This window comes from Oratosquilla oratoria, chromosome 1 (genome assembly GCF_046742065.1).
Source record: "Oratosquilla oratoria isolate Oo_2021 chromosome 1, ASM4674206v1, whole genome shotgun sequence".
NCBI classification, from domain to species: domain Eukaryota; kingdom Metazoa; phylum Arthropoda; class Malacostraca; order Stomatopoda; family Squillidae; genus Oratosquilla; species Oratosquilla oratoria.
This window is the reverse complement of record NC_134777.1, coordinates 133,936,967-133,962,205: the sequence shown is the minus strand read 5'-3', so window position 1 is coordinate 133,962,205 and position 25,239 is coordinate 133,936,967. Positions and strand designations below refer to the sequence as shown.

Sequence of the window (25,239 nt, the reverse complement as noted above, 5' to 3'; positions counted from 1 at the left end):
ACCACACACACACACACACACACACACACACACACACACACACACACACACACACTTTCGTCGAATGGACGGCGAGAATTGGTGTAATGAAGAAAAAGGAAAATCTACGTGGATCTCAACGTCCAGGAAGTGCCTTGTTGTATTTATAGGGAAGGGGAGTGCTCGTGGAGTAGTGGGGGAGTGATAGGGAAGGAGAAGGGAAGGGATTATTGAGGGAAATGGAGGGAAATGAGGAAGAGAGGGACATGGTCCAGGAGGCCAGGCGTCTTGTAAACAAGAGGCGGACCGACAATAATGATTTTGGTGACGACGGGATCAACAAAAATGTAAAGATTAGAAGTATAGATAAGAGCAGCACAGTGGAAGGTGATGATAGTAGTTTCCAAGGATTTAAAGAGGGTGGGGGGGATACCAACCTCACCCGATTGGCAAGACTAGAGGAGAAACTTGATAAGATAAGATGACCAAACATTGGGAAAACAGGTTCGGTAACGTAGCCAAAATTGCGCAGAGTTGAAAAATTGGAAGAACTAGAGAAGGTGAACAAAAATTTAACTAATGAAATAGAAGAATTAAAAAGACAGTTAAAAGAAGTAAAAGAGGAGAATGAAGAATTAAAGAGGAATAATAAAGACAACAAAGAGGCCATAGCAAAAGAAGCACAGGGTTGGAAAAAAATCCAGAAAACAGTAAAGTTGCATTTACTGACATAATTAAACAGCAAATGAAAGAACAAACTGAAGACTCGGTTATCAAAGTGATGAGACAGAAGGAGAATATAGTAAGAGACTTAGCAGATAAAAAGAAATGTATAATTATATTAGGAATGGAAGAGAAACATAACCTAGAATCAAGAATCAGTGAGGAAAAAGAAAAAGTAAGCAGTTTACTAGAATAAGTTCAGGAAGATGAACCTGAAATCATGAAACAAATTGAAGAGATGTTAGAGTCGGAAAGTATAGTACAGATAAGACCAGACCAATTAAGATTAAATTCAGGTCACAAATGACGTCAAAGAATATCTTAACAAAAACAGGGAAACTAGCAGCAAGTGAACAATATAAAAAGGTATTGATAAAAAGAGAAATGAATAAAGAGGAAAGAGAGGAGGAAAAAATGAAAAGACATGAATTTAAAGAAAAAAACGAGATGAGAACAGATTCAGAAAAAGAGAAGTTCTATTGGAGAGTAGTGAATATGAAAGTAAGGAAATACAACATACTAGAGAAAAACAAAAGGGAAACAGAGAATACAATTGAAGTGGCAGAAAACTAAGAGTGTCTTACACAAATATAGATGGATTAATAACAGGATTGAATGAGCTGAATGATTATCTGAAGGAAAAAGAACCGGACATAATGGGAGTTGTAGAAACAAAATTAGAAAGTCCACTACCACCCAACAGTATAGGACATGATGCATATAATTATTGGATTAGAAACAGAGAGACAAAGCAAGGGGGTGGAGTTTTGTTCCTGACTAAGAATAAACGTGAGGTGTGTCACATATGGAAAGAATACAGTAGAGATGATTATGATCGAAGTGGAAGACAGAGATAAGAAGAGCAGAAAGTTTGTGATAAATTATGTGCCTCCAAAAACAGCCTCGTGGGAAGAGAGTGAACATAAAAATATGTTAGAGGACACAAGGATAACATTAAATAAGATAATGGAAGATGGAGGAAGAATAGTTATAATGGGCAACTTTAATTGCAAAGAAATCTGCTGGGAAGAGATGACAGTAAAGGGTGGAGACGGCTCATGGTGAAATGTTCTACTCGAGATGATTATTGAACATACAATGACACAGTGGATACAGGAGAACACTAGGTATAGAAATGAAGAAGAACCATCAAGACTAGACCTAATAATCACATCTGAACCTAGAATAGTGGAAAAGATTGAATATAAAACACCAATAAGTAAAAGTGACCACACATTGATTGAACTGGAACTAAATGAGGAAAAATACATGAAAAGAAATGAACAATATAGAAAAGGAAGAATGATGTATGAAAAAACAAACTTTGATAGAATAAGAAAATTCTTTCAAAAAGAAAACTGGGAAGGAATATACAAAGAAGAAACAACAGTGGAAGAGAAATGGAATATTTTGACAAAAATTTATAAAAAAAAAAAAAAAAAAAAGGAGTGGAAAAGTATGTCCCAAGACAAAAACAAGAAAAAGAATATGTAAAGTGCTGGTACAACAAAAATTGTAGGAAGTTAAAAGACAAGAGAGACAAAGCTTGGACCAGATGGAAAAAAGACAAAAGACCTGAAAAATTGAAAATATATACCTGTTATAGAAATGAATATGTACAAGTGTTCAGAGAAGAGAAGAGAAAATATGAAAAAGATGTCATAGAAAAATGTAAAGATCAACCAAAACTATTTTACAGATTGTAAACAACAAACTGAAAAACAAACAAGATTTGGAGAAATTAAGACAAGGAGTTGAATACACAGAGGAAATAGAAATGGTGGAAATTATGAACAAGCATTTTAAATCAATGTTTACAAGGGAGAACATACAACCTGAAGAGATCGAATGGAAAGAGAAAGTCCCTCCTATGAAAGAAATAGAAGTAACAAAGAATGAAATAATGAAACACTTGAGTAATCTTGATGTCAGAAAATCGCATGGACCAGATGAAATAGCAAACTGGATTTTGAAAGAATGCAGGAATGAACTGGCATACAAAATACATAGCATAATAAACAGTTCCTTGAAAGAAGGAAAAGTTCCAGAAGATTGGAAAAAAGCAAATATAGTACCTATATATAAAGGGGAAGGTTCTGGTATCTTGGTGCCTCCCAAGCTACATGTCTGAACCCAGTCAAGTGGGGATGTATACCGCGAGGTCACTACTCCCTGCAAGGGCCGAAAGCCCACCGACTGGGGAGTGCATGTTTGTGAGGTAGGTACTAGGCTGCCGACTTCCTTTCTCCCTATCCAGTACACATGCAGAGTGACTACGCCGGACCCATCCTAAATGGGACAAATCAAAAGAGGACAAACCCCGGGTTGACAAAGTCTCAAACTCATCTCCGAGGCCCTGCATGTGTAAATAGTCGTTTCTGAAACATCCCGACTCTGCAGAGACTTTTCTTTTATTGCTTGTGGCATCAAGCAACTGCAGTATCTTCTATGCATTAATCTTTCTTAATATATGGTGTGGCCTCATAGATATACACGATCATGGCGGCTGCTCAAACTTAATATTCTAAACCTCCACCACTACCTGATCCTCCTCCTAAACCCCCCGATCCCTCTCCTATTATTGCCAATCCTAATGTTGACAATATTGACTCAACAAAAATAAAAACCCCAGTTGATGACTCCGGCTCGAAAAAGGACTTCGGTAAAATCAATCAATCAAATACTGCCCCTAATAGTCATAGAATCTTACATTTAGAATACGTCTCTCTTGATAAGAGTTATACAGACTTGTATGAAAAGTTCCGTAAATTTGGACAAATTAAAGAGATCAGAGTTAAACTAACTGAACTTTAAAGCTTGGCTAGTCTGGATCTCATTTCTTTCTAATCAGGATGCAGCTGCTGCCTGCTAGGATTATAATAATTGCAATGAGAATGAATCTTCGGCCCAACTTGTTGCTAGAGTGCCACCTAACCTGGATATCTATTATCCAGAAATCCCAGTAGAGGAAAGGAAGGAAAGTGTGCAGAGGCCTCCCAATCCAGCTAAGTGGCTTATTATCACTCTTGCAAAAGAACGTGCTAACTTGTTCGAGTTTAGAAGATTCTTGAAGAGTCACCTTGGCTCTGGTAATTTGAATAACTCACAGGTATCATGATTTGGAAGAAATTCCTTCTTAATTCATGTAAAATCCTATGAACAAGCTGCCATGGTGCTTAACTTGAAACAGAAATCGGACATTAAGGAAGTTAAACCCCACTATACCTTTAGTTATGCCAAAGGGGTAATTTTTAATAGAGATCTGTATGACATTGATGAAGAAGAAATTTTAGAAATGTGCCCAACTAATGTTTGGAAGGTTGCTAAAATACCTCGTTCTTCTATGATTATCCTAAGTTTTTCTGGTGAAGATCTACCTCATTATGTAGAGATAGAAAAAGAGATAGTTTATGTGAAGCAGTTTAAGCCCTGCCCCCTTCAGTGCTTTAACTGCTATGGTTTTGGCCATCCTTCCCGCAGATGTGCAAGGGACAAAGTGTGTTTGATATGTGCTCAGCCTGAACATGGGGATTGTTCCCGCCCAACTGTTTGTATAAATTGTAAAGAAGAGCATGATGCCAGAAATAAGAACTGTGTAATTTATAAGAAGGAACAGGAAATACTACTAAAAGCTCATGCAGAACATATAAGTGTAGGACATGCTAAAAGACTATTAAGTAATTCCAAAAGATACAGTGATGTTGTTAATTAAAACAAATAGTAAAGTGGATCAGCCAACTGTAGAAGGCAATAGAAATAGAAATGCTAATATGAATTCTTCTGTTAACACTGAACCCAAGCCTCATTATAAAACTGTTACTATGAAACCTAATGGTCTTTCTTCTCAACTAGGAATTTGTAATACTTCTGAACCCTCCTGTGCGGAGGTTTCCCCACCCCTTGTTGAAGGGGTCTCCCCTGCCCCATCTGGAGGGGCACCTAAGGTTTCTATTGTAGAAACCTCACAGGCTTCTTCTAATGAAGCCTCTCTCAGGCAATCTCTCTTCCAGACTTGGGGGACTCCCCAGTAGAGGGATTGCTGACTAGTTTGCCTCAGTAGAGGTGCACAGAAGCAATGTGGATCAACCAAATGCTGAACCCAAGCCTCAACGTGAAAGAGTCACTACTAGACCAAATCGTTCTTCTCCACAACTTGGAAATTGTAGTACTCCTGAACCCTCCTCTGCGGAGGTTCTCTCATCCCCAGTTGAGGGAATGTCTCCTGCCCCATCTAGAGGGGCACCTAAAGTTCTCATTGCTGAAACCCCACAGGGTTCCTCTAATAAAGCCTCTCAATCAGTCAAACTTTCAAACTCGGGGGGGGGGGGGCCAATAAAGGGATCACGGACTGATGTGCCTCACTCAGTTGAGGCACACAGAATCAAAGCTATGGAGTCTGAAGCTGTGCGCAGTAAAAGACTCCACAGTCCACCCTCATCTCCATCTTCTTCCCCAAATCGTGATAAGCAATCTAAGAAAGAAACTAATAACCCAGACTCTACATCGTCGGTCGGACCATTGTCAGAGAGGAGGGACCCGCGAAAGCAAAGAAATTAGAAAAGAACCCACCTTGTAAACCCTCTCTCTCCCAGACTTCTCTTACCAGACCAGTAGACCCAAAAAAGAAAAAGAAAACTGTATAATGTCCATAATTCAATGGAATATTCAAGGTTTTAATTCTCATCGAGAGCAGGTTCGGATTCTCTTTAAAGAACATGATGTGTCTGTTTTTTGTCTGCAAGAAACTGTTTGGCAATTTATCCCCTAATATTAGACTTAATTATAAATTTTACAGATCTCCTATGATTGGGGGCCTGCCCATGGAGGTACTGGTATCATTGTTAAGAAATGTGTAAACCACAGAAGTGTCCACCTACATTCGGTGTTGCAGGCTTGTGCAGTACAAATCTGTACCACTAAATGGATCACTTTATGTTGTTTGTATTTGGAACCTGACCTGGAAGATCGACTCGTAGACATATATAACCACCCCCGTCAGTTTGAGTTAAATGACCTACAATCTTTGGTCGACCAGCTCCCTGAGCCTTTTATTCTAATGGGTGACTTTAATGCCAAACATCCTCTATGGGGTGAATCAAGGTGTGACCCCTGGGGCAATATAATTGAAGAATTTATTGATAATAACGATGTCATTTTGATGAATGACTGTTCCAAAATAGGTTTGATGTCTTTCACAACTCAAGTTCTGCTATAGACCTAACTATTTATTCATCAGCCTTAAGATTAGACTACAGTTGGTCAATAGATGAAGATTTACATGGTAGCGACCACTGGCCTATCCATATCAAATATTTAAAGAACACTTCCTCCTCTTGCTTACCTAAATGGAAGACAGGAGAGGCTAATTGGGAATTATTTAGGAGATCCACAGAGATTAATTATAAGACTAGCGATTTTGGTAGTAACTGTGATGCATATGACTACCTGGTAGACATGATACTTTCTGGTGCTTTCTCTTCCATTCCTAGGACAGCTGGTAAACCTCAACGCCCAGTAGTCCCCTGGTGGAGCGATGAATGTGCTTTAAGCAGAAAGATTACAAGAACTTGCTATAAGAGATATCGGAGATACCCTTGTTTAGTCAATAAGATAACGTACAGAAGAGCTCGAGCAAAGCAGAAGAAAATCTTCAAGAAAGCAAGGAGGGAATCCTTCATTAAATATATTAGCGAATTGAAATATGACTCTTCCCCTACCTTAGTATGGAATAGGATTCGAAAATTACAAAGAAAGTTTACTCCATCTCCTTTACCCATTCTGAAAATAAATTACTCATTTATATCAGATACAAGAGAAGTAGCAGAGACTTTTGGAAGACATTATGCTGATATTTCAAGCCCACTACATTATTCAGATAATTTCAGAAGAATTAGAGCCAAGACCACGATTATTCTTCCTACCAATACGAACTCGGAGGCATATAATCTTCTTTTCACCTTGGAAGAAATGGATCATGCTTTATCTTTATCCTCCCCAACCTCTCCTGGAGAGGATGACATTCTTTATTCCATGGTTGGTCACTTATCCATATCGAAGAAATTCCTTTTAAATGTGCTGAACGGTTTTTGGTCTTCTGGATCTTCTCCTAAATCTTGGAAGACTTCAATCATCATAGGAATCTTAAAGGCAGGAAAAGACTCTCATGACCCACAAAGTTACAGACCTATTGCTCTCACTAGCTGCATTTGTAAGATCTATGAAAGAATGGTTAATACGCGTTTAGTTTGGTTTTTGGAATCTAAAAATCTGCTATCTAACAGACAGTTTGGATTTAGAAGAAATAAGTGCACTCTGGACCCCTTACTTTTTATCACTCGTGAGATCCAGAATGCCTTCGCAATTGAGAACTCTAGCATTGGTGTGTTTTTTTACTTGAAAAATGCCTACGATACTACCTGGCGGGGAGGCATTCTGAAGCAAGTTGCAGAGTGGGGTATCGGGGGTAATATGTTCAATTGTTTAAAGGACTTCTTGTCTGACCGTTATCTAAAAGACCGAGTTGGCTCTTCTTTCTCTTGTGCATATCTCCAAGAGGAAGGGATTCCCCAAGGAGGTGTTCTGAGTCCTACACTCTTCAGCATAGCCATTAATAGTTTATTAGAACAAGTTCCCACAGGAGTTCATGGATTGGCTTATGCTGATGACTTCGCTATTGTGTGCAGCAAATCGACAACATTAGAAACGGGCCAAAAGATTCAAGAGGTTATTAACTTAGCAACAGCATGGGCTAATTGCAGGGGCTTCAGATTCTCTGCTGAAAAAACCAAAACCATAAGGTTTTCCAGACTAAGACGCAAGGAAGAAATACCAACACTATTCCTAGAGGGTGTCATATTACCGTATGAAGATGAAGTAAAATACTTGGGTCTGGTTTTGGATAAAAGGTTGACATTCACAAATCACATAAACGAGGTTGTATACACTGTTAACCACTTCAATACGGGACTTAAATCTCGCGGGCAGCAGCCAATGCCAGCCGTACGACGTAACGAAATAATATTCGCATCATAAAATATAGTCGCCGCTTATATCGATCGTTCTCTCTTTCACCCGCGAATTTTGAAAACCACAGAGAATGGGATTATGGGCGCATTTGGGAGAATGTAAAAACACAGGGGCGACTACAATAAATATAATCAAGACGCCGATATGGCAGCGTCGCGAATCCACTTGCTCCTCATGACGCCTACGTGTGCGGCACCGTATGGAAGGGGTTAAACAGCGACTTAATATACTAAAGGTAGTGTCTCGTTTCAACTGGGGAGCAGATCGTGTAACTTTAATAAGGCTTTACCAAACATTTGTGCCTTAGCAAAATGGATTACGGATGTTAAATTTATGGATCTGCATGTAAAAGTTCACTGAAGAAGCTTGATATAGTCCACAATATGGCTTTACGGATCTGTTCAGGAGCCTATAGAATATCTTCAGTGGATAGCTTGTATGTGGACGCAGGAATTCCTCCCCTCTATATTCGCAGGGAGGAATTAAGCCTTAGATATATATCTCGTGTCTTGACATCAAAACAGAATCCAAACTTCAAATTTGTAAAGCAGCCGGTAGACAGAGCTCCAAGGAAAAGTACTCTGCCGAAACCTTTAGAAGTGAGATGTGAAGTTGGGACAGAGAAGGTAGGACTTGTTCCTAACACAATTGCTGAGATCACGCCTCCCAAATTCCCTCCTTGGAACCGATGCCCCACTGTAATATGTCCTCTTAAAAAGAAGAAAAATAGAACTGCTGTAGAGCTAAAAAGCAAATTTTTAGAACATTTATCAGTACATACTGATGCAATTTTTATTTATACAGATGGATCAAAATCCCAAGATGGTGTTGGTTGTGCTGTTGTATCTGATAGCACAGTTTTAAAGAGAAAGTTGCCTGATTTTAGCTCTGTTTTTACTGCTGAACTGCTGGCAGTCAGCAACGCCCTCAAATTTGTTTTTAATTCTGTTCCGTGTGGTAGGAACGTTGTTGTTTTTACGGATTCCATGAGCATTCTATCCTCTGTAAATAATTTGTTGCCTCATCATTTTTTAATCCAAGAAATACAGGACTGGTTGATTCTCATCAACAACAGAAAGAAGATAAAAGTAAACTTTTGCTGGGTGCCGTCCCATGTGGGTGTCACTGGAAATGAAAAGGCCGATGCTGCAGCCAAAGCCGCCACTAGGCTCAGCCATATAACAGACCGAAAAGTCCCACATACGGACTTGAAACAAATGATCCATTGTTATACAATGGAGAAGTGGCAAGAGCAATGGACAAGGCTGGACGGTAGTTATAAATTAAAAGAGATTCACCCCTTAGTGAACCCTTGGAAGTGTCCTCCTTTGGACAGAAGGTCAAGCATTGTCTTGACAAGACTGAGAATTGGCCATTCCTACATTACTCATAAATTTTTAATGGCAAGTGGAGCAGAAAGGCTGGCCCCCCAATGTCCCACTTGCCAAGTAGTTTTGACAATAAAACACATTTTAATTCAGTGCCCTGCATTCTCTAATAAGCGCAGGGCAAATTTTTTAACAGATTTATCTTTTAAAGAAATTTTAGGGGAGGAAGCTCGTGTGAAGAATGTTTTAAAGTTTTTAAAAGACATAAATTTATTTTATGAAATTTAAGATTGTGTATATGAATGCTTGTGAGTGTATGTTGTTGATGTGTGTTTGTGAATGTTTATTGTTTTAACTGTTTTACTTGAATTTTTATCTAAAAGATAAATATGCACTGAATGGCCTACCGGCTCCGGCGCTTGGCCTTCGAGTCAAAAATTCCATAAATCAATCAATCATAAAAAGAAATGAACAATATGGAAAAGGAAGATTGATGTATGAAAAAACAAATTTTTATAAAATAATAGAATTCTTTCAAAAAGAAGACTGGGAAAGAATATACAAAGAGGAAACAACAGTGGAAGAGAAATGGAATATTTTGACAAGAATTTATAAAGGAGTGGAAAAGTATGTCCCAAGACAAAAACAAGAAAAAGAATATGTAATGTGCTGGTACAACAAAAGTTGTAGGGAGTTAAAAGACAAAAGAGATAAAGCTTGGACAAAATGGAAAAAAGACAAGACCTGAAAAATGGGAAATATATACTAGTTATAGAAATGAATATATACAAGTGTGCAGAGAAGAAAAAAGAAAATACGAAAAAGATGTCATAGAATTATGTAATGACCAACCAAAACTATTTTACAGATTTGTAAATAACAAAGTGAAAAACAAACAAGATTTAGAGAAACTACAACAAGGAGGAGTTGAATACACAGAGGAAATAGAAATGGCAGAAATCATGAACAATAATTTTAAATCAATGTTTACAAGGGAGAACATACAACCTAGTGATATCGAATGGGAGTAGAAAGTCCCCCTATGAAAGAAATAGAAATAACAAATAACAAGGAATGAAATAATGAAACACTGAGTAATCTTGATGTCAGAAAATCACATGGACCAGATGAAATAGCAAACTGGATTTTGAGAGAATGCAGGAATGAACTGACAGACAAAATACATAGCCTAATAAACAGTTCATTGAAAGAAGGAAAAGTTCCAAAAGATTGGAGAAGAGCAAATATAGCACCTATATATAAAGGGGGAAACAAAGACCCTACAAATTATAGACCAGTCTCTAACAAGCACAATAGCAAAAATTTGGGAAAGAATTATCAAAAGTAGATGGGTAAGGCATTTAGAAAAAAACAACGTACTAAATCCAAGGCAATTTGGATTTAGACAAGGACGATCATGCGTCACAAACTTAATGTGTTTCTATTCAAGGCTAATATATATAATACAAGAAAGAGATGGATGGGCTGATTGTGTATTTCTAGACCTGAAAAAAGCTTTTGACAAGGTGCCATATAAGAAGTTGCTTAAGAAATTAGAAACTGAAGAAGGAATACAGGGCAAACTGCTTAAATGGATGGAAGACTTTTTGCAAGAAAAAAAAATGAGAGTAGTGATATGAGACAAACATAATTTGGATGAAGTGATTCGTGGTGTTCCACAAGGAACAGTTCTGGCCCCAATAATGTTTGCTATATATATTAATGATATGGATGAAGGAATTGAAAGTTATATGAGCTTCTTTGCGGATGATACAAAACTGTTGAAAAAAGTGAACACTGAAGAAGATTGTGAGTCACTGCAGAGTGATCTCAGTAAAGTATGGGAATAGAGCAGGAAGTGGAAGATGGAGTTCAATACTAAGAAGTGTAGCATAATGGAATTTGGAAGAAGCAAAAAAAGAATAGTAGGATCATAAAAATTGGGAGAATGAATTAAATCAAGGAGAAAATGAGAAGGACCTGGGAGTCACTATTATGAATAATATGTCACCTGAGGAACATATAAACAAGATTTTTGGAGAAACTTATAATTTAATAAGAACAATCAAAGTGGCATTTACATACCTGGATGAAGAAATGGTGAAGAAAATACTGATTAGGATTACAAAGGCGGAGCATGCCGACAGGAGACCTTTTGATCCATATCTAGGTCAGATGCGAAAAAAAAAATCATATTAATGATAAAATAATAAATAAAAACTATGATAATGTAAATAACAAATAAAATAAATAAATGCATAGGTATAGTTAAATAATAAACAAAGAGGTAAATAGTAAATAATAATAAATTGACATATAACTAATAATAAATAAAAATCAGACAGACAAATGATAACAAAACAAAAACAAATAATATAAGATAAATTATAATCATTACAGCATCTTACTTAGGTATTTATCTAAATGATTCTTAAAGCTTCGAACTGAACTACATTGCACTACCTGTGCAGGAAGTTTATTCCATTCATTAACTACACGGTTGGCAAAGTTGTTTCTACCTACTTCCAAATTGAATCTATTTCTGGACAGTTTGAGACCATTGTTTCTTGTCTGATTCTCATTCAATGTAAAAATTTGGTCACTTTTGATGTTGTCAATTCCCTTTAGAATTTTAAAGACCTGTATCAAGTCACCTATGAGTCTACACTTTTTTAGAGAAAACAGATTCATATGTTTTAGTCGATTTTCGTATGATTTATTTTTTATATTTGGAATCAATTTTGTGGCTCGCCGTTGTACTCTTTCCAATCTGTCAATGTCTTTAATGAGATTCGGTGACCATACGGAAACAGCATATTCCAAATGTGGACGAACTAACGATTTATATAGCTTGTTAATGAGTGATGGACTTTTGAAATCAAAAGATCGCACAATCAGTCCTAGAATCTTATTTGCTTTCTCAGAGGCTGAAATACACTGCTTGGATGATTTGAGGTCGTTACTGATAATTACGCCGAGATCTTTTTCACTATCCACTTTTGTTAACGAATTTCCAAATAACTTGTAATCGTACTTACTGTTATTTTTACCTATGTGCATATCCTTGCATTTACTTGTGTTAAATTTCATTAGCCACTTCTCAGACCATTGCTGTAATTTATCTAAATCTTCTTGAATATCTAATTGGTTTGAGTGATCATTTGCCACTCCGCACAGTTTTGTATCATCAGCAAATTTGGAAACAGTAGATTTTAGTCCATGGTCTATATCATTTATATATACTATGAATAGAAGTGGCCCAAGAACGGAACCCTGAGGAACTCCACTTCCAACACTTTTCCATCCAGAAGTTTTTCCATTTAAAACAACTCTCTGTTTTCGACCCTTCAACCAATTACTAGTCCAACCTAATAGGCTACCACTTATTCCATGCAAAGCTAATTTAGTAAGTAGTCTTTCGTGTGGGACGGTATCAAAAGCTTTTGCAAAGTCTAGATATACTAAATCTATATTGTTTCTTTTGTCATAATTCGAGATAACTGTGTTGTAGAATTCGAGTAAGTCACGCAAGAACGTTTCCGTCTGAAACCATGCTGGCTATCATTTATCAAATGGTTACTTTCTAAATGATGTTCCATAGCATCTCTGATGATAGTTTCCATTATTTTTCCTACGATTGAAGTCAAACTTATAGGCCTATAGTTATTTGGTTTCTTTTTGTCACCTTTTCTGAATATGGGAGTAACGTTAGCTAGCTTCCATTCTCTTGGGACATCTCCGGATATGATGGATTTCTTGAAAATAATTTCTAATGGAACAACAATCTCATTTTTCATTTCCTTTAAGATTCTTGGATGCCAACCATCAGGCCCTGGTGTTTTATTAACTTTGAGTTTCTCTATACACCTTTTAATTTTTTCTTTTGTTATATTTACCGCACCGAGTAAGTTTACCCTAGACTTTTCACAGGTTTCAGTTTGGAATTCACCTTGAGGTGTTTCGTTTACGAATACCGAGCTAAAATAATTGTTTAAGATATTACACATTCCTTCATTTGAATATTCAAGTTGACCGTCAACAGATAATAGTGGACCAATGTGATTCCTAACAACCTTTTTATCCCTAATGTAACTGTAGAATTCTTTGGGATTCTCTTTGGATTTCTCAGCGATGTTCATTTCGTATTGTCGTTTTCTTTTTCTTATTGTCTTTTTTAAATCTCTCTGTATTGATACATAACTTTCATAGTCATTAGATGCACCCAAGCACTTATATTTCTTATAAGCCTGTCTCTTTTTAGCAATACTTTTTTCAGTTTCTTTGTCGAGCCACTTTGACAAGACCAAGATTGGAATACCCCCCTGAGGCCCAGTACTTTGATGTAGTGGTGGGGCTTCCATGTAGCAAGGACGGGCTGAGCTGTGCCAGCCAGGTGCAACCATACTGGAGAGGTCAGCCCTAAGCTACCAGATGAAAACTGAGTTTTTTTTTTTTTTTTTTTTTGGGGGGGGGGGGGAGTGAATAGATAGGGGGTCCCTCACCCTTTTCCTTTGTTAATTCCCCTATCCCTACCCTTCATATTTGCTACCCTACTCTCCTTTTTCACCATCTTTCTCTAATACTTGTTAAGGAAGGTTCTGGTATCTTGGTGCCTCCCAAGTTACATGTCTGAACCCAGTCAAGTGGGGATGTATACCGCGAGGTCACTACTCCCTGCGAGGGCCGAAAGCCCACCGACTGGGGAGTGCATGTTTGTGAGGTAGGTACTAGGCTGCCGACTTCCTTTCTCCCTATCCAGTACACATGCAGAGTGACTACGCCAGACCCATCCTAAATGGGACAAAACAAAAGAGGACAAACCCCGGGTTGACAAAGTCTCAAACTCACCTCCAAGGCCCTGCATGTGTAAATAGTCGTTTCTGGAACTTCCCGACTCTGCAGAGACTTTTCTTTTATTGCTTGAGGCATCAGGCAACTGCAGTATCTTCTATGCATTTATCTTTCTTTCCTAATATATGGTGTGGCCTCATAAATATACACGATCATGGCGGCTGCTCAAACTGAATATTCTAAACCTCCACCACTACCTGATCCTCCTCCTAAACCCCCCGATCCCTCTCCTAATATTGCCAATCCTATGTTGACGCTATTGACTCAGCAAAAGTAAAACCCCCAGTTGATGACTCCGTCTTGAAAAAGGACTTTGGTAAAAATACTAAGACTTCATTGACAGATAATTCTGTAGCCCAGAAACTTACAATTAGAATGGATTCTGAAGTGATGAAAACATCTTTAGATACTCAGAAACCAATAAATAGCTCAAATACTGCCCCTAATAGTCATAGAATCGGCGTCTTGATTATATTTATTGTAGTTGCCCCTGCGTAATGACATACTCTCTAAACTGTCATCACATTTTCTATGGTTATCAAAATTCACGGGTGAAAGAGAGAACGATTGATATAAGCGGTGACTATATTTTATGATGCGAGTATTATTACGACACATCGTACGTCTGACAGCTAATGCTGCCCGCGAGATTTTGAACCGGAGTGAAGAGGTTAACCACTTCACTCCGGGCCAAAATCTCACTGGCAGCATTAGCTGCCAGACGTACGATGTTGCGTCATAATACTCACATCATAAAAAATAGTCACCGCTTATATTGATCGTTCTCTCTTTCACCCGTGAATTTTGATAACCATAGAAAATATGATGAAGACAGTTTAGAGAGTATGTCATTACGCAGTGGCAACTACAATAAATATAATCAAGACGCCGATATAGCAGCCTCGCGTATCCACTTGCACTCGGAAAGGGACCTTGGAGTGATAATCAGCAATGACATGACACCGGACAGACATATAAACAAAATAGTAGGTGAAACATACAACCTGCTAAGGTCAATGAAAGTGGCATTTGAATACTTAGATGAAGAAATGACAAAAAAATTTTTTAGTCATATTGATAAGACCAAAACTGGAATATGCAGCGACACTATGGACACCCAGTACTAAAAAGAATATAAGGAAACTAGAAAGAATACAGAGAGCAACAACAAAGTTGGCACCAGCTCTTTCCATATTAACATACAAACAAAGATTATCGAAACTAGAACTACCAACACTAGAGCAAAGAAGAGAAAGAGGTGATCTACTGACTATATATAGAATCATGAGAGGAATGGAAATCTTTGACAGAAAAGATTAACTAAAAAATGACAATGGAAAAACAAGAGGTCATGAAAAGAAACTCAAAACGGACAACTATAGAAGAGATAGGAAAAAGAATAGCTTCCCACACAGAATGCTGGATATATGGAATAACTTAGATGAAAAAAACGGTGTGTGCAAATACTATTCACGATTTTAAGAATAAACTTGATGCTGAAAGATACAAAGATGGGTCACCACGAGCATAGCTCCCTTCCTGTATAATACAACTAGGTAAAACTAGGGTTAGGGCGTTGTTACTTGCGGCGAAGGTCAAGGTGAGGGCGGTTCGAATCCTGCCTCTGTCAAAGTTGAACCAAGTGCATGGTTCATTAAATTCCACGCTACAAAGCCCTTTATGAGGGGCACCGTCCTAGCCTCCCGATACAGGAGAATGTGTGACGTTAAACCATAAAATATATATATATATATATATATATATATAGCAAAGGTGTTCTCCCCAAATATAAGGAGTAGCCAGTTCAAGGCACACTTATACACAGAAACCTATTTAACACTCCTCCCATCTTAACATCTCCTGGATGAAGGGTCATCCCTGTACCCTGCCATGCCACCCTGGCAGGCAACAAGGCACAGCTTTTCCAAAGTAGGGGCCAAAGTATTATAAGAATCAGATGAGAAGATCCCTTTGGGTCATGTCATCCTTTAGTCCATGTGAGAAAATTGATCCCCACATAGAAGGTAGAAAAGATATAGAATTAGGCAGTTGCCAGACATAAACTCATTAGGACCTCACAAGTCATTTCTTGCCAGCTGAACATCTAATCATTCATGATTGTTCTCATATCTTTTATGGAATTCTTCATCCACTCAAGGAGGCTCCTTTTGAGTCCAGTGTATTCCAATTTCCACATTAATTTCTGTGTAAGGAACTCAATTGAAAATTCTCTCCAGGTCCAAGTGCACACAGTCCACCCAACCACTTACCTCTTGGAGCACATGATCTGCACTTGAATGAAAACTTAACTGGTTTGATGCATTGGCTCACCTTTTCCCGAAACTAGATTGGTTATCTGCTCCATCTCACTGAAATATTTTGTCCATTTTTCACAATTCTCTCTCAATTTGGCCATCATGCTGGTCAGAGACACTGGCCTATAGATAGAGGCTCCTCAGTTATTTGCTCTTTTATAAGTTGGGACCACATTTGCATATTTTTAGTATAGAAGCGGTCTTCCATTACTTAGTGAATACACAATCAGTTCATGGAATTTATTCATCACAAAACAAGCTCATGAAGACAGACCAACAAATTCACTACTCCAGCAACATCTCCCTCTCTCTCCCACCCTTACATCAGCCCCACAGAAAAGTCCCTCCCAAGAGAAGCACAAACAATACTAGCATGTTTACAGTCAGGCCACCATCCATGACTGAAATAGTATCAGCACAGAATAGGCCAGGCCACAGAATCAAACTGCTCCAGATGCAACTATCTTATAGAGGACACTGAACATAAGTGCTGTAAGACTCATGAGTCACTTGTTCAAATCGAACAACTCCTTTCACTAAATTAGGCGGAGCAAGTCATCATTTCCAATAACTCGTTCCCTTGGTGTTTGTTTACAGCCTTGCATTGTATGTGTGTCAGTGATACAGAGTGGTATGTAAATTATGTATAATGGTCATATCCCGTACCACTTAGTGTTTGTATGAACAGTGGTATGAGTACACACCACCCACCACTCATACTACAGGACTGTTCATTGACCAGCAGCTCATGAGAAACTATTGGTTCCAATCTTGAGACTTTAGTTATGGATTTAGTTAGTGAGTACCATGAGTGAGTCGGAGTGACTTGCAGTACAACTCTACTGACTCAGGACATGATGGGCAAATTCTGTGGGGTTTGGTTCACTGACTCAGGCCGCTATAGGCCGATTTGATGGGCCCCAGACAAGACTCAGCTCACCACTCAGCACTCACAGGTTGGAGAGGGATTATGAGAAAAAATTGGAGTTATATACTGGTCTCACAAATGCAGTTCTTATCTATATCATTGGATAACTCCTAACATTCTGAGTATTCTAAATACTGCAAATTAATAGTAATGTCAGTAGCAATTTTTTCTTTATTATTATTACCTAACCTAGAATCTCTAATATTTGATGTCACAGTTCAGAATAACTCGTGTAATCAAGGCTTACACTTCTTAAGTTCCACTGGCACAACTACCCAGCCCACTGCAGCATGCACCCATGCAAGTTACTGACTCAGTGAATCAAGTGACTCAAGTACCTGATATTCTTCAGAGAATCACTCATAAAAACTTGTCACTAAAAAGAATCAAGTTTTCCATTACTACTGAACATCTCATTTTACACTACACACTATCTGTTCCCAGAAAGCAACACAAATTTTTTCTTTGCATGACCTTAGGGCCAGTCTGGTGGCTGTTGTTAATTACCTGGGAGCCATGGGTCTTGAGCAAGGCCTGGGGCAAATGGTGTCAGTATCTCTGTCTCTGTCTTTTATGGTATTTCAGTATTGAATTTCATCTTTAACTGAATCAATTTAGGATCAGTATTTTGACATTACTGTATATTTATTTTTTTATGCAGAATTGTTACAGTCTGTACTAAATTTATGATGAGATTAGGATACAGATAAAATTATTATGATTGTTATAGTAATTCTCATACTCTGATAATCCACAGAAAAGTTATTCATGTGAAAGCCAAAGGCATTATTGTGATTCATGGTGGAAAGCAGTAGTTGGAAGATCCTTCATGCCTAGCATTGAAAGCAGGTTTCCTTGCAGGACTCCGACAATCTGTGGTGGGATGCTTTTGCTACCGAGTTCTTTGAAGATGATGCAACGCTTACTCTCACCTTCTGCCTTGAGGATGGACCAAAGAGATATAGTAAGTGCAGCCACCAAAGTTTTATTATCGGGTTTTATTCTTTGCTTATAGTTTAAACACAATTCCCATTTTCTTTCAATTATTTTTTCTTTTCAAACTCCTGTCAAACTTTACATCCCTTTTGTTTGTCTTCCTCACCTTGCACTTTATTTCTCTCTCTTCTCTCTGTATTACTGATATGCTTCCATAGTTCAACTTTGCAACCAATCTTCATGAGCATATATTTCCTCTTCCACTACTGCTTTTCACCATATCCTGCCATTCACTGCCTCATCTTCTATTCCCTTCTATCCTCCTCATCCCACATACCATATTTGTGCCCTTGTCACTTGAATCATACCCATTCTTCTCCTGTTTCCCCCTTATACTTCTCCACCTCCCACACTTTTTTAGCTTCTGGTATTTATCTTTATTTATCTCATTTAACTTGGTACCCCCTGGGGCTAGGGGGTATAGCATAGAATATAGCCCCCGCCATGTCGGCTGCGTGTCATAAGAGGCGACTAATGCCGATCCCCGAGCGGGGCTCTTGTTTCCCCACACAGGGCTTCCTCTTAGACTTCCTTTTCCACTCTTCTCTTCTCTTCCGCTTGCTGTCCCCTCCCTCCAACCTAATCTTCAGCCGCCCCTCTCAGTAGCGGCACTACACCCATCCTACGGTAATGCGTCCCTGCCAATAGGTTCGTTGGTGGCAGGGTATCATGCCACCTCGAAGGGCGCCTGCATTGCAGCACGGTAAGCAGGTGCAGTAGGATTTCAATCCAAGTCCTAGCCCAGGCGTGAGGCTCTGCCTGGTGCTGTCCTCCCTATCCTCACTTACAACCTGGCCTTGGCAGCCAATCATGAAAAAATCCCCTTTTAGTGGGGTGGCTGGCCCCCTAAATCCAGCTCCAGCTGACGCAGCTGGTAAGACAGCATCGTCTACCCCAAATAAAAGACTCCTTGGCATCGAATATGCCCCAAGGCGCCTAAACTTTTTCGAGCTCATGAAGCTAGTTACCCCTTTTGGTACTGTCGAACGTATCTCTCTTCGTGTTAAGTCAAATTATAACAACTTTTATGTGCGTTTCTTAGCTCCATCAGAATGCATTGCAGCCAGCGTTGCCCTCAATGGTAATAAAATCGCGGATTCGATCTTAAAATGTTCTATCCTAAAAATATCAAATATTGAAGAACAAGACGATGACTTCGTCCCTAATGATACATACCTTACCCCCGAGCTCCCTGAACGTCCCCATCCTTATGCTTTAGCCCCCGTGTATAACCTGGTGACTGTCGAGGAGGGCAGTAACGATGTCCTAATATTTAATATGATCAACAAAATGATCGCCAACCCTCCACTCACTCCAGAAACCTTCACGCGCTTTGGTCGCAACACCTACCTAGTGAAGGTAAGACCCCACCAGGGATTTATGCTCCAGGGTACGTCCGGAGATTTTTATGGCAGCGGAATCCTCAAGATTTCTCCATATGATGACTATAATGGCTCAAAGGGTAAGATTTTTAACTCTTCCCTTAGTAGCCTTCCAACCACTACCCTCCTTAACATGTGCCCCCAGAATGTTTTGGATACCCATGTAGTGTCCAAGTACAGCCCAGAAGAACAAAAGTTTGTCCCAACGCCACTAATAATATTAAAGTTCTCCGACCCGAATCCCCCAGATGTGATCGTGATTGGACTCCACCGCTGTACGGTTAGATCCTACGTTCAATCGCCAAGGACGTGCACCCGCTGCCTGTGTTACGGTCGCTCCTCCAAGATCTGTGGTTCTCCTACCCTCTGCCGCAACTGTGCCAAACCATCCCACGTCACTGAGGGTGAATGCTGCGATCTTGCGCCAACCTGCGCTGCTTGTAATGGCGCTCACCGCACATTCTTGAAGGAGTGTGAGGAACACTCCTGGCAGAGACTGGTCTCGGAAACTGCGTACAATAACCGAACCAGCTTTCGCGGTGCGGCAGCCATCCTACGGGGGGGTCAGCCCCCCGCGTCTTACGCGTTGGCAACGAAGACTTCAGTAAAGGCTAACCCGTCGCTCCTTCCCTCATCATCACATCCGGATGCCACATCATCCGCTGCGACCGTCCCCGTGCAACCCTCTCAATCTTTCACGCCAGTCGACCTCCCAGCATATCATATCTCGCATCACCGACGGTAATCTTATGCTTGTTTCTCCCCCTCCACATCTGACAAATACATCCGATCTTGGCACTCTGGATCCAGTTAATCCTTCTTCTCCACCCGTGATGTCTTCTGATAGATCACCGAAGAAGCGCCCTGAAACCAGTTAGTCACAATCGCCCCGGAACAACTCTAAACCCAGCAAGTCATCAAAGTCTCCTACTAAGGTCTATAGATCGCCCACACCATTCTTTGAAAAAAAGTCCCCCTCTTCGGGGCAATCGAGCTCCCAGCCCCCAATGGCGCAATCTAGCACCAACTCTTCATCAATGAGTGACTTCCCCCAGAGGATATCCATCTCCACCCCGTCGTCTGTGCAGGATGGGGAGATTCCTGGTACCGAAGACGTTGTGATGAAGAGCCCAAGCAACTCCACAACTTCGCTTTTGGACCTTCCATCACTCCCGCTGTTACCTAAACATCCCCCTGCCCTTTCCGGCAAGAAGCTTCCCCAGAAACGACCCCTGCCCGATGGTGACTCGAGCGACCGCCCGTCCAAGACCGCACCCTCCAACACCTCCCTTCAACCTCCTCCTTTAGTGTCCCCCAGATCCAATAAAAAGTTTACACAGCCTCACCCTACCAAAACCACGCCAGATCCGTCGAAGAAACAACTGCCTTCTAATCCCGATCCGTCTTCTAAATCTCCAGAACAAAGACCGAAAGAAAGAGACCAGAGAGCCAAGATCTTACCTCAAAAAACTCCTATGGGACACAAATCTCGTAAACTCCATGATGGCCAACTTAAGCCGTCCCACATCGGGGGGCGGCACTCTAATTAATCCCTCAAATTCTCACCTCCTACGACACTCCTTCAATGGAACATCCGAGGTCTCCGTGCGAACGGGGAGGAGTTGAAGTGCCTCCTCCGTGAACACAACCCCGGAGTTGTCTGTCTTCAAGAAACTATGCTTCCCTCCAGTCACTATAATCTAGGTATGAACTACAGGTTCTACGGTACCGTTCCTGCAGCTGGTTCTCCAAGCAGGGGTGGTGCTGCGATAGTCGTCCACGCAAGCGTTCAACACACTACCATCCCTTTGCGCACAACTCTCCAGGCGGCCGCTGTACGGGCCATCCTTAGTAAGAGCTACACGATCTGCTCCCTATACCTGCCGCCAAGCTCTAGCGTTTGTGCTTCCGACATTCAAGAACTTGTCAATGCACTCCCACCCCCATTTATTATTCTTGGTGATCTGAACGCACAAAGTCCTTTATGGCATAGCTCTTCCCATAACGAGAAGGGCTGTGCCATTGAAAAACTTTTAGAGGAGAATGAGGTCTCCCTCATGAACGATGAAAACCCGACTTATCATAACATCTTCCTCGACACTACTTCTGTCCTGGATCTTGGGATCTGCACTTCAGCAGTTCTCGTGGACTTCTGGAGGGTGTGTGTGGATTTACATGGCAGCACCCACTACCCGGTAGTAGTTTCTCCTCCCCCCATCTCCCAGCCCCAAAGGTGGAAGTTGAAAGCGGCAAATTGGTCACTCTTTGGGGAGCTGTGCTCCGAACTAAGTGACTTGCACATGGACGACCCGATTTAAGCATATAACCAATTTGTCTCAATTGTTCTCAATGCCACCAGCGGTTCTATACCTGTTAGCCGCCCGCCGATTGGCAGGCTGCCTGTTCCTTGGTGGGACACCACCTGCCGGAAGCTTCGTGACGCCGCTCATTCCTGCTACCGGCGTTTCCGTCGCCTTCCGACGGAGACCAATAAAATGGTGTACCAGAAAGCAGTTGCGATCAAACGAAAGTATATGAAGGAGGCGAAGCACAAGTCATGGCAGAACTACGTATCGACAATTAAAACGAGTGAAGAAGCTTTCCGGTAGGTACATACCATCTCCTGAGCCGTCCCTCCTTATAAATGACACCGTTGTCTCAGACCCGTGCGAGGTGGCCGAGGAACTCACCACACACTTCTCCCGTGTTTCCAGCTCTACTGCCCTACATCGAGAACTCCAGCTACCGGATCACATGACGAATTTTGATGACCACGCTCCCACAGACACTGAAGCTTACAATCTGCCCATCTCCCTCCGCAAACTCAAGCACACCATCGACCAGACGCCGAATACTAGCCCAGGCGATGACACGATTAGTGTCGACATGATTAACCACCTTCCTTCGGAGGCTCTCACAACCCTTCTGACGATATATAACAGGATTTGGTACTCTAGTCTCTTACCATCATTTTGGCGATTGTCTACGATCGTCCCCATAGCCAAGCCAGGCAAGGATCACCAGATCCCTTCTAGTTACCGGCCGATCGCCCTGACAAGTGTGTTATGCAAGGTGTTTGAGAGGATGGTCAACCTTCGACTTACCCACCACCTGGAGAGTAGAGACCACCTTCACCCCATACCAGTTAGGCTTTCGCCGACACCGCTCCACCTTAGATCCTCTGCTCCGTTTTTTGACACATGTGCAGGACGCCCTAGTGTGCAACATGAATACCATCGCCGTCTTCTTTGATCTAGAGAAGGCTTACGACAAGACTTGGAGAGGGGGTATCTTGATGAGCCTCCTCGAGATGGGAGTGAGGGGTAGGATGTTTTCCTTCCTTCGAGCTTTCATATCAGATAGAACTCTGAGGGTGAAGATCGGCGGAGCATATTCGTCGCCCAAGCCCCAGGAGCAAGGTGTCCCCCAAGGCAGCGTCATCAGCCCCACCTTGTTCTCGGTCAGCATTAATGGGATAATCCAGGCGGTTGCTGAGGCAGACACTTCACTCCAGTGCTCACTCTTTGCTGATGACTTACTTTTGTACTTCTCCTCCATAAACCTTACAGCAATAACACGCACTTAGCGCGGTGTAAATGCTGCTACTTCCTGGGCCTCTCGCAGATTCTCCTCATCAAAGACGGTGGCGATGCACTTTTGCAGGCCTCAACAACGACTGCGCCAGAATGTTCCTCCATATATTATCATGGGAGGCATTCCAATACCCTATGAACAGTCGACTAAGTTTCTTGGGGTCATTTTTGACCAGCACCTTACGTGGAACAGCCACATCCTCAGTCTTAGACGATCTTCCCTCTCTGCCCTCAACATCTTAAAGGCGGTTTCTGGACGTGACTGTGGAGCGGACCAGCCTTCACTCCTCAGATTATACCACGCCCTCATAAGATCATGGCTGGATTACGCATGCCAGATCTATTCCTCGGCAAGTGCGACGTCCCTCCGCTCCCTCGATACAGTACACCACCAGGCTTTGCGACTGTGTACTGGTGCCTACCGTACCTCTCCTGTCGAATCCCTCTATGTCCTCTCTGGAGTTTTGCCGCTCTCTAACTGAAGGGAGCAACTTTTACTCTCCTTTTACTTCAAGTGCAAATCGTTCAGAGGGAGGGTGGGAGGGGTGTGGAGTGTATGTAGGGGTGAAATGGGTGGGAGTGTTTTTATGCCTTTCCCTTTTTGGCTACCTCCCTTGTAAGGGGGAGAAAGCCTTGGTATATGTATGTATGCAAATCGTTCAGAAAGATACCATCTTTTGACGTGGTTTATAACGTTAGACTCAGGGATACGTACAACACCAAAAGATCAGCTTCAGTCCCACCGCACCTACGCGCGCTCCGTCTACTTGAGGAGGGAAGCGGCTGCCCCCTTAAGGTGTCTGAGTCCAGAAACTTTGATACCCCGCCTTGGTGCAGGCCCATTCCTGAGTTCTGCCCCATGAAACGGTCAAAAAGTGGGCACCTGCCCTACATCGTTGCTGCCTCGTTTGAGGAGCATAAAGAATTACATGCCAACTCCATCGCAGTCTATACTGACGGGTCAAAATCTCCCGCTGGTGTGGGCTGCGCAGCCGTTACATCATCTCAAACTTTCACAGCAAAATTACCCTTCACCTCATCTGTTTTTACGGCTGAACTTTACGCAATTTTACTCGCTTTGAAGCATTTTATTTTTGATTCAGATTTTAATGATTTTACCATTTATAGCGACTCTCAATCATCAATTTTAGCACTTACTAACTTTATTCCGTCCCACCCCGTGATATCTGAGATCCAAGAGTGGCTAACAAGAACAGCGGCCAGGGAAAAAAGCTATCCGATTCTGCTGGTCCCCTGGACACGTTGGTGTCATTGGCAATGAGAAGGCGGACAGGGTGGCCAAGTCTGCGGCGGACCGTCCCTTACCATCGCGCGGGGACTCTCCCTTTTCCGACATCCGCACTACCATCTCCTCCCGCGTGCGTAGAAAGTTTGACACCACCTGGGACAATATTAGAACGAACCAAAAGCTACGGAGCATAAAATGTTCTGCAGATCGCTGGCCACTCCTTTCCCACCACAACCGTTTTTATCCAAAACTTTTAAACCGTTTATGTATTGGACATACAAAGGTAACTCATGAATTTTTATTTACTCTTCCCCGGATTCCCCCTTCTTTTGTGAGGTGTGGCTCCCCCTTTTCCGTCCGTCATTTCCTGCTCGAGTGCAGATACTAGGAGCCTTGGCGGTGGAAGTGGGGCCTTCCTCCTGACCTCCGTAAGATGCTTGGTGCTACACCCATGATACAACCCCTTGTAGGATTTTTAAAAGACGTTAATTTGTTTTGTTATATTTCATTTTAACTGTGTTGTACCTATTTTTTAGTAGTCTTACTTCTTGTGTAATTCGCTGCTTAATGTCTAGGTTTCGTGTATATTTCGTAGGTTATTTTAATAATTAATCAGACAGTAATGTTGTAGTTTTAATTTTTAGAATTCAATATTTTAACCTCATTATCTATTTTATCCCGTGGCACGAATGGTCTAATGACCCTGTGCCGGGCTTTTGCCCACTCTAATTAATCAATCAATCAATCAATCATTTAACTTGGTTTATGGTCAGCAATTCTCTAACTCCCTCCCTTTTCCTCTGTTCTCAATTTCCTTTCCACCAGAAAACATTTACATCCAGAACTCCTCCAGTCCTCTCTTTTGATAC

At 41.1% G+C, this 25,239-nt stretch overlaps 1 protein-coding gene across 8 annotated transcripts in view; it reads left to right on the top strand.

The window, feature by feature from the left end:
• Window positions 1–25,239, top strand: part of Chi (LIM domain-binding protein 2 Chi) — a 499,269-nt gene that overhangs the window by 278,005 nt on the left and 196,025 nt on the right. For 5 of the 8 annotated variants that reach the window (XM_076188486.1, XM_076188430.1, XM_076188421.1 and 2 more), the window contains exon 3: window positions 18,000–18,114. In XM_076188486.1, coding sequence (XP_076044601.1) covers window positions 18,000–18,114 — 115 coding nt within the window. The remainder of the gene's footprint in view (window positions 1–17,999; window positions 18,115–25,239) is intronic. The other 3 variants (XM_076188440.1, XM_076188478.1, XM_076188468.1) reach the window with 1 other exon arrangement.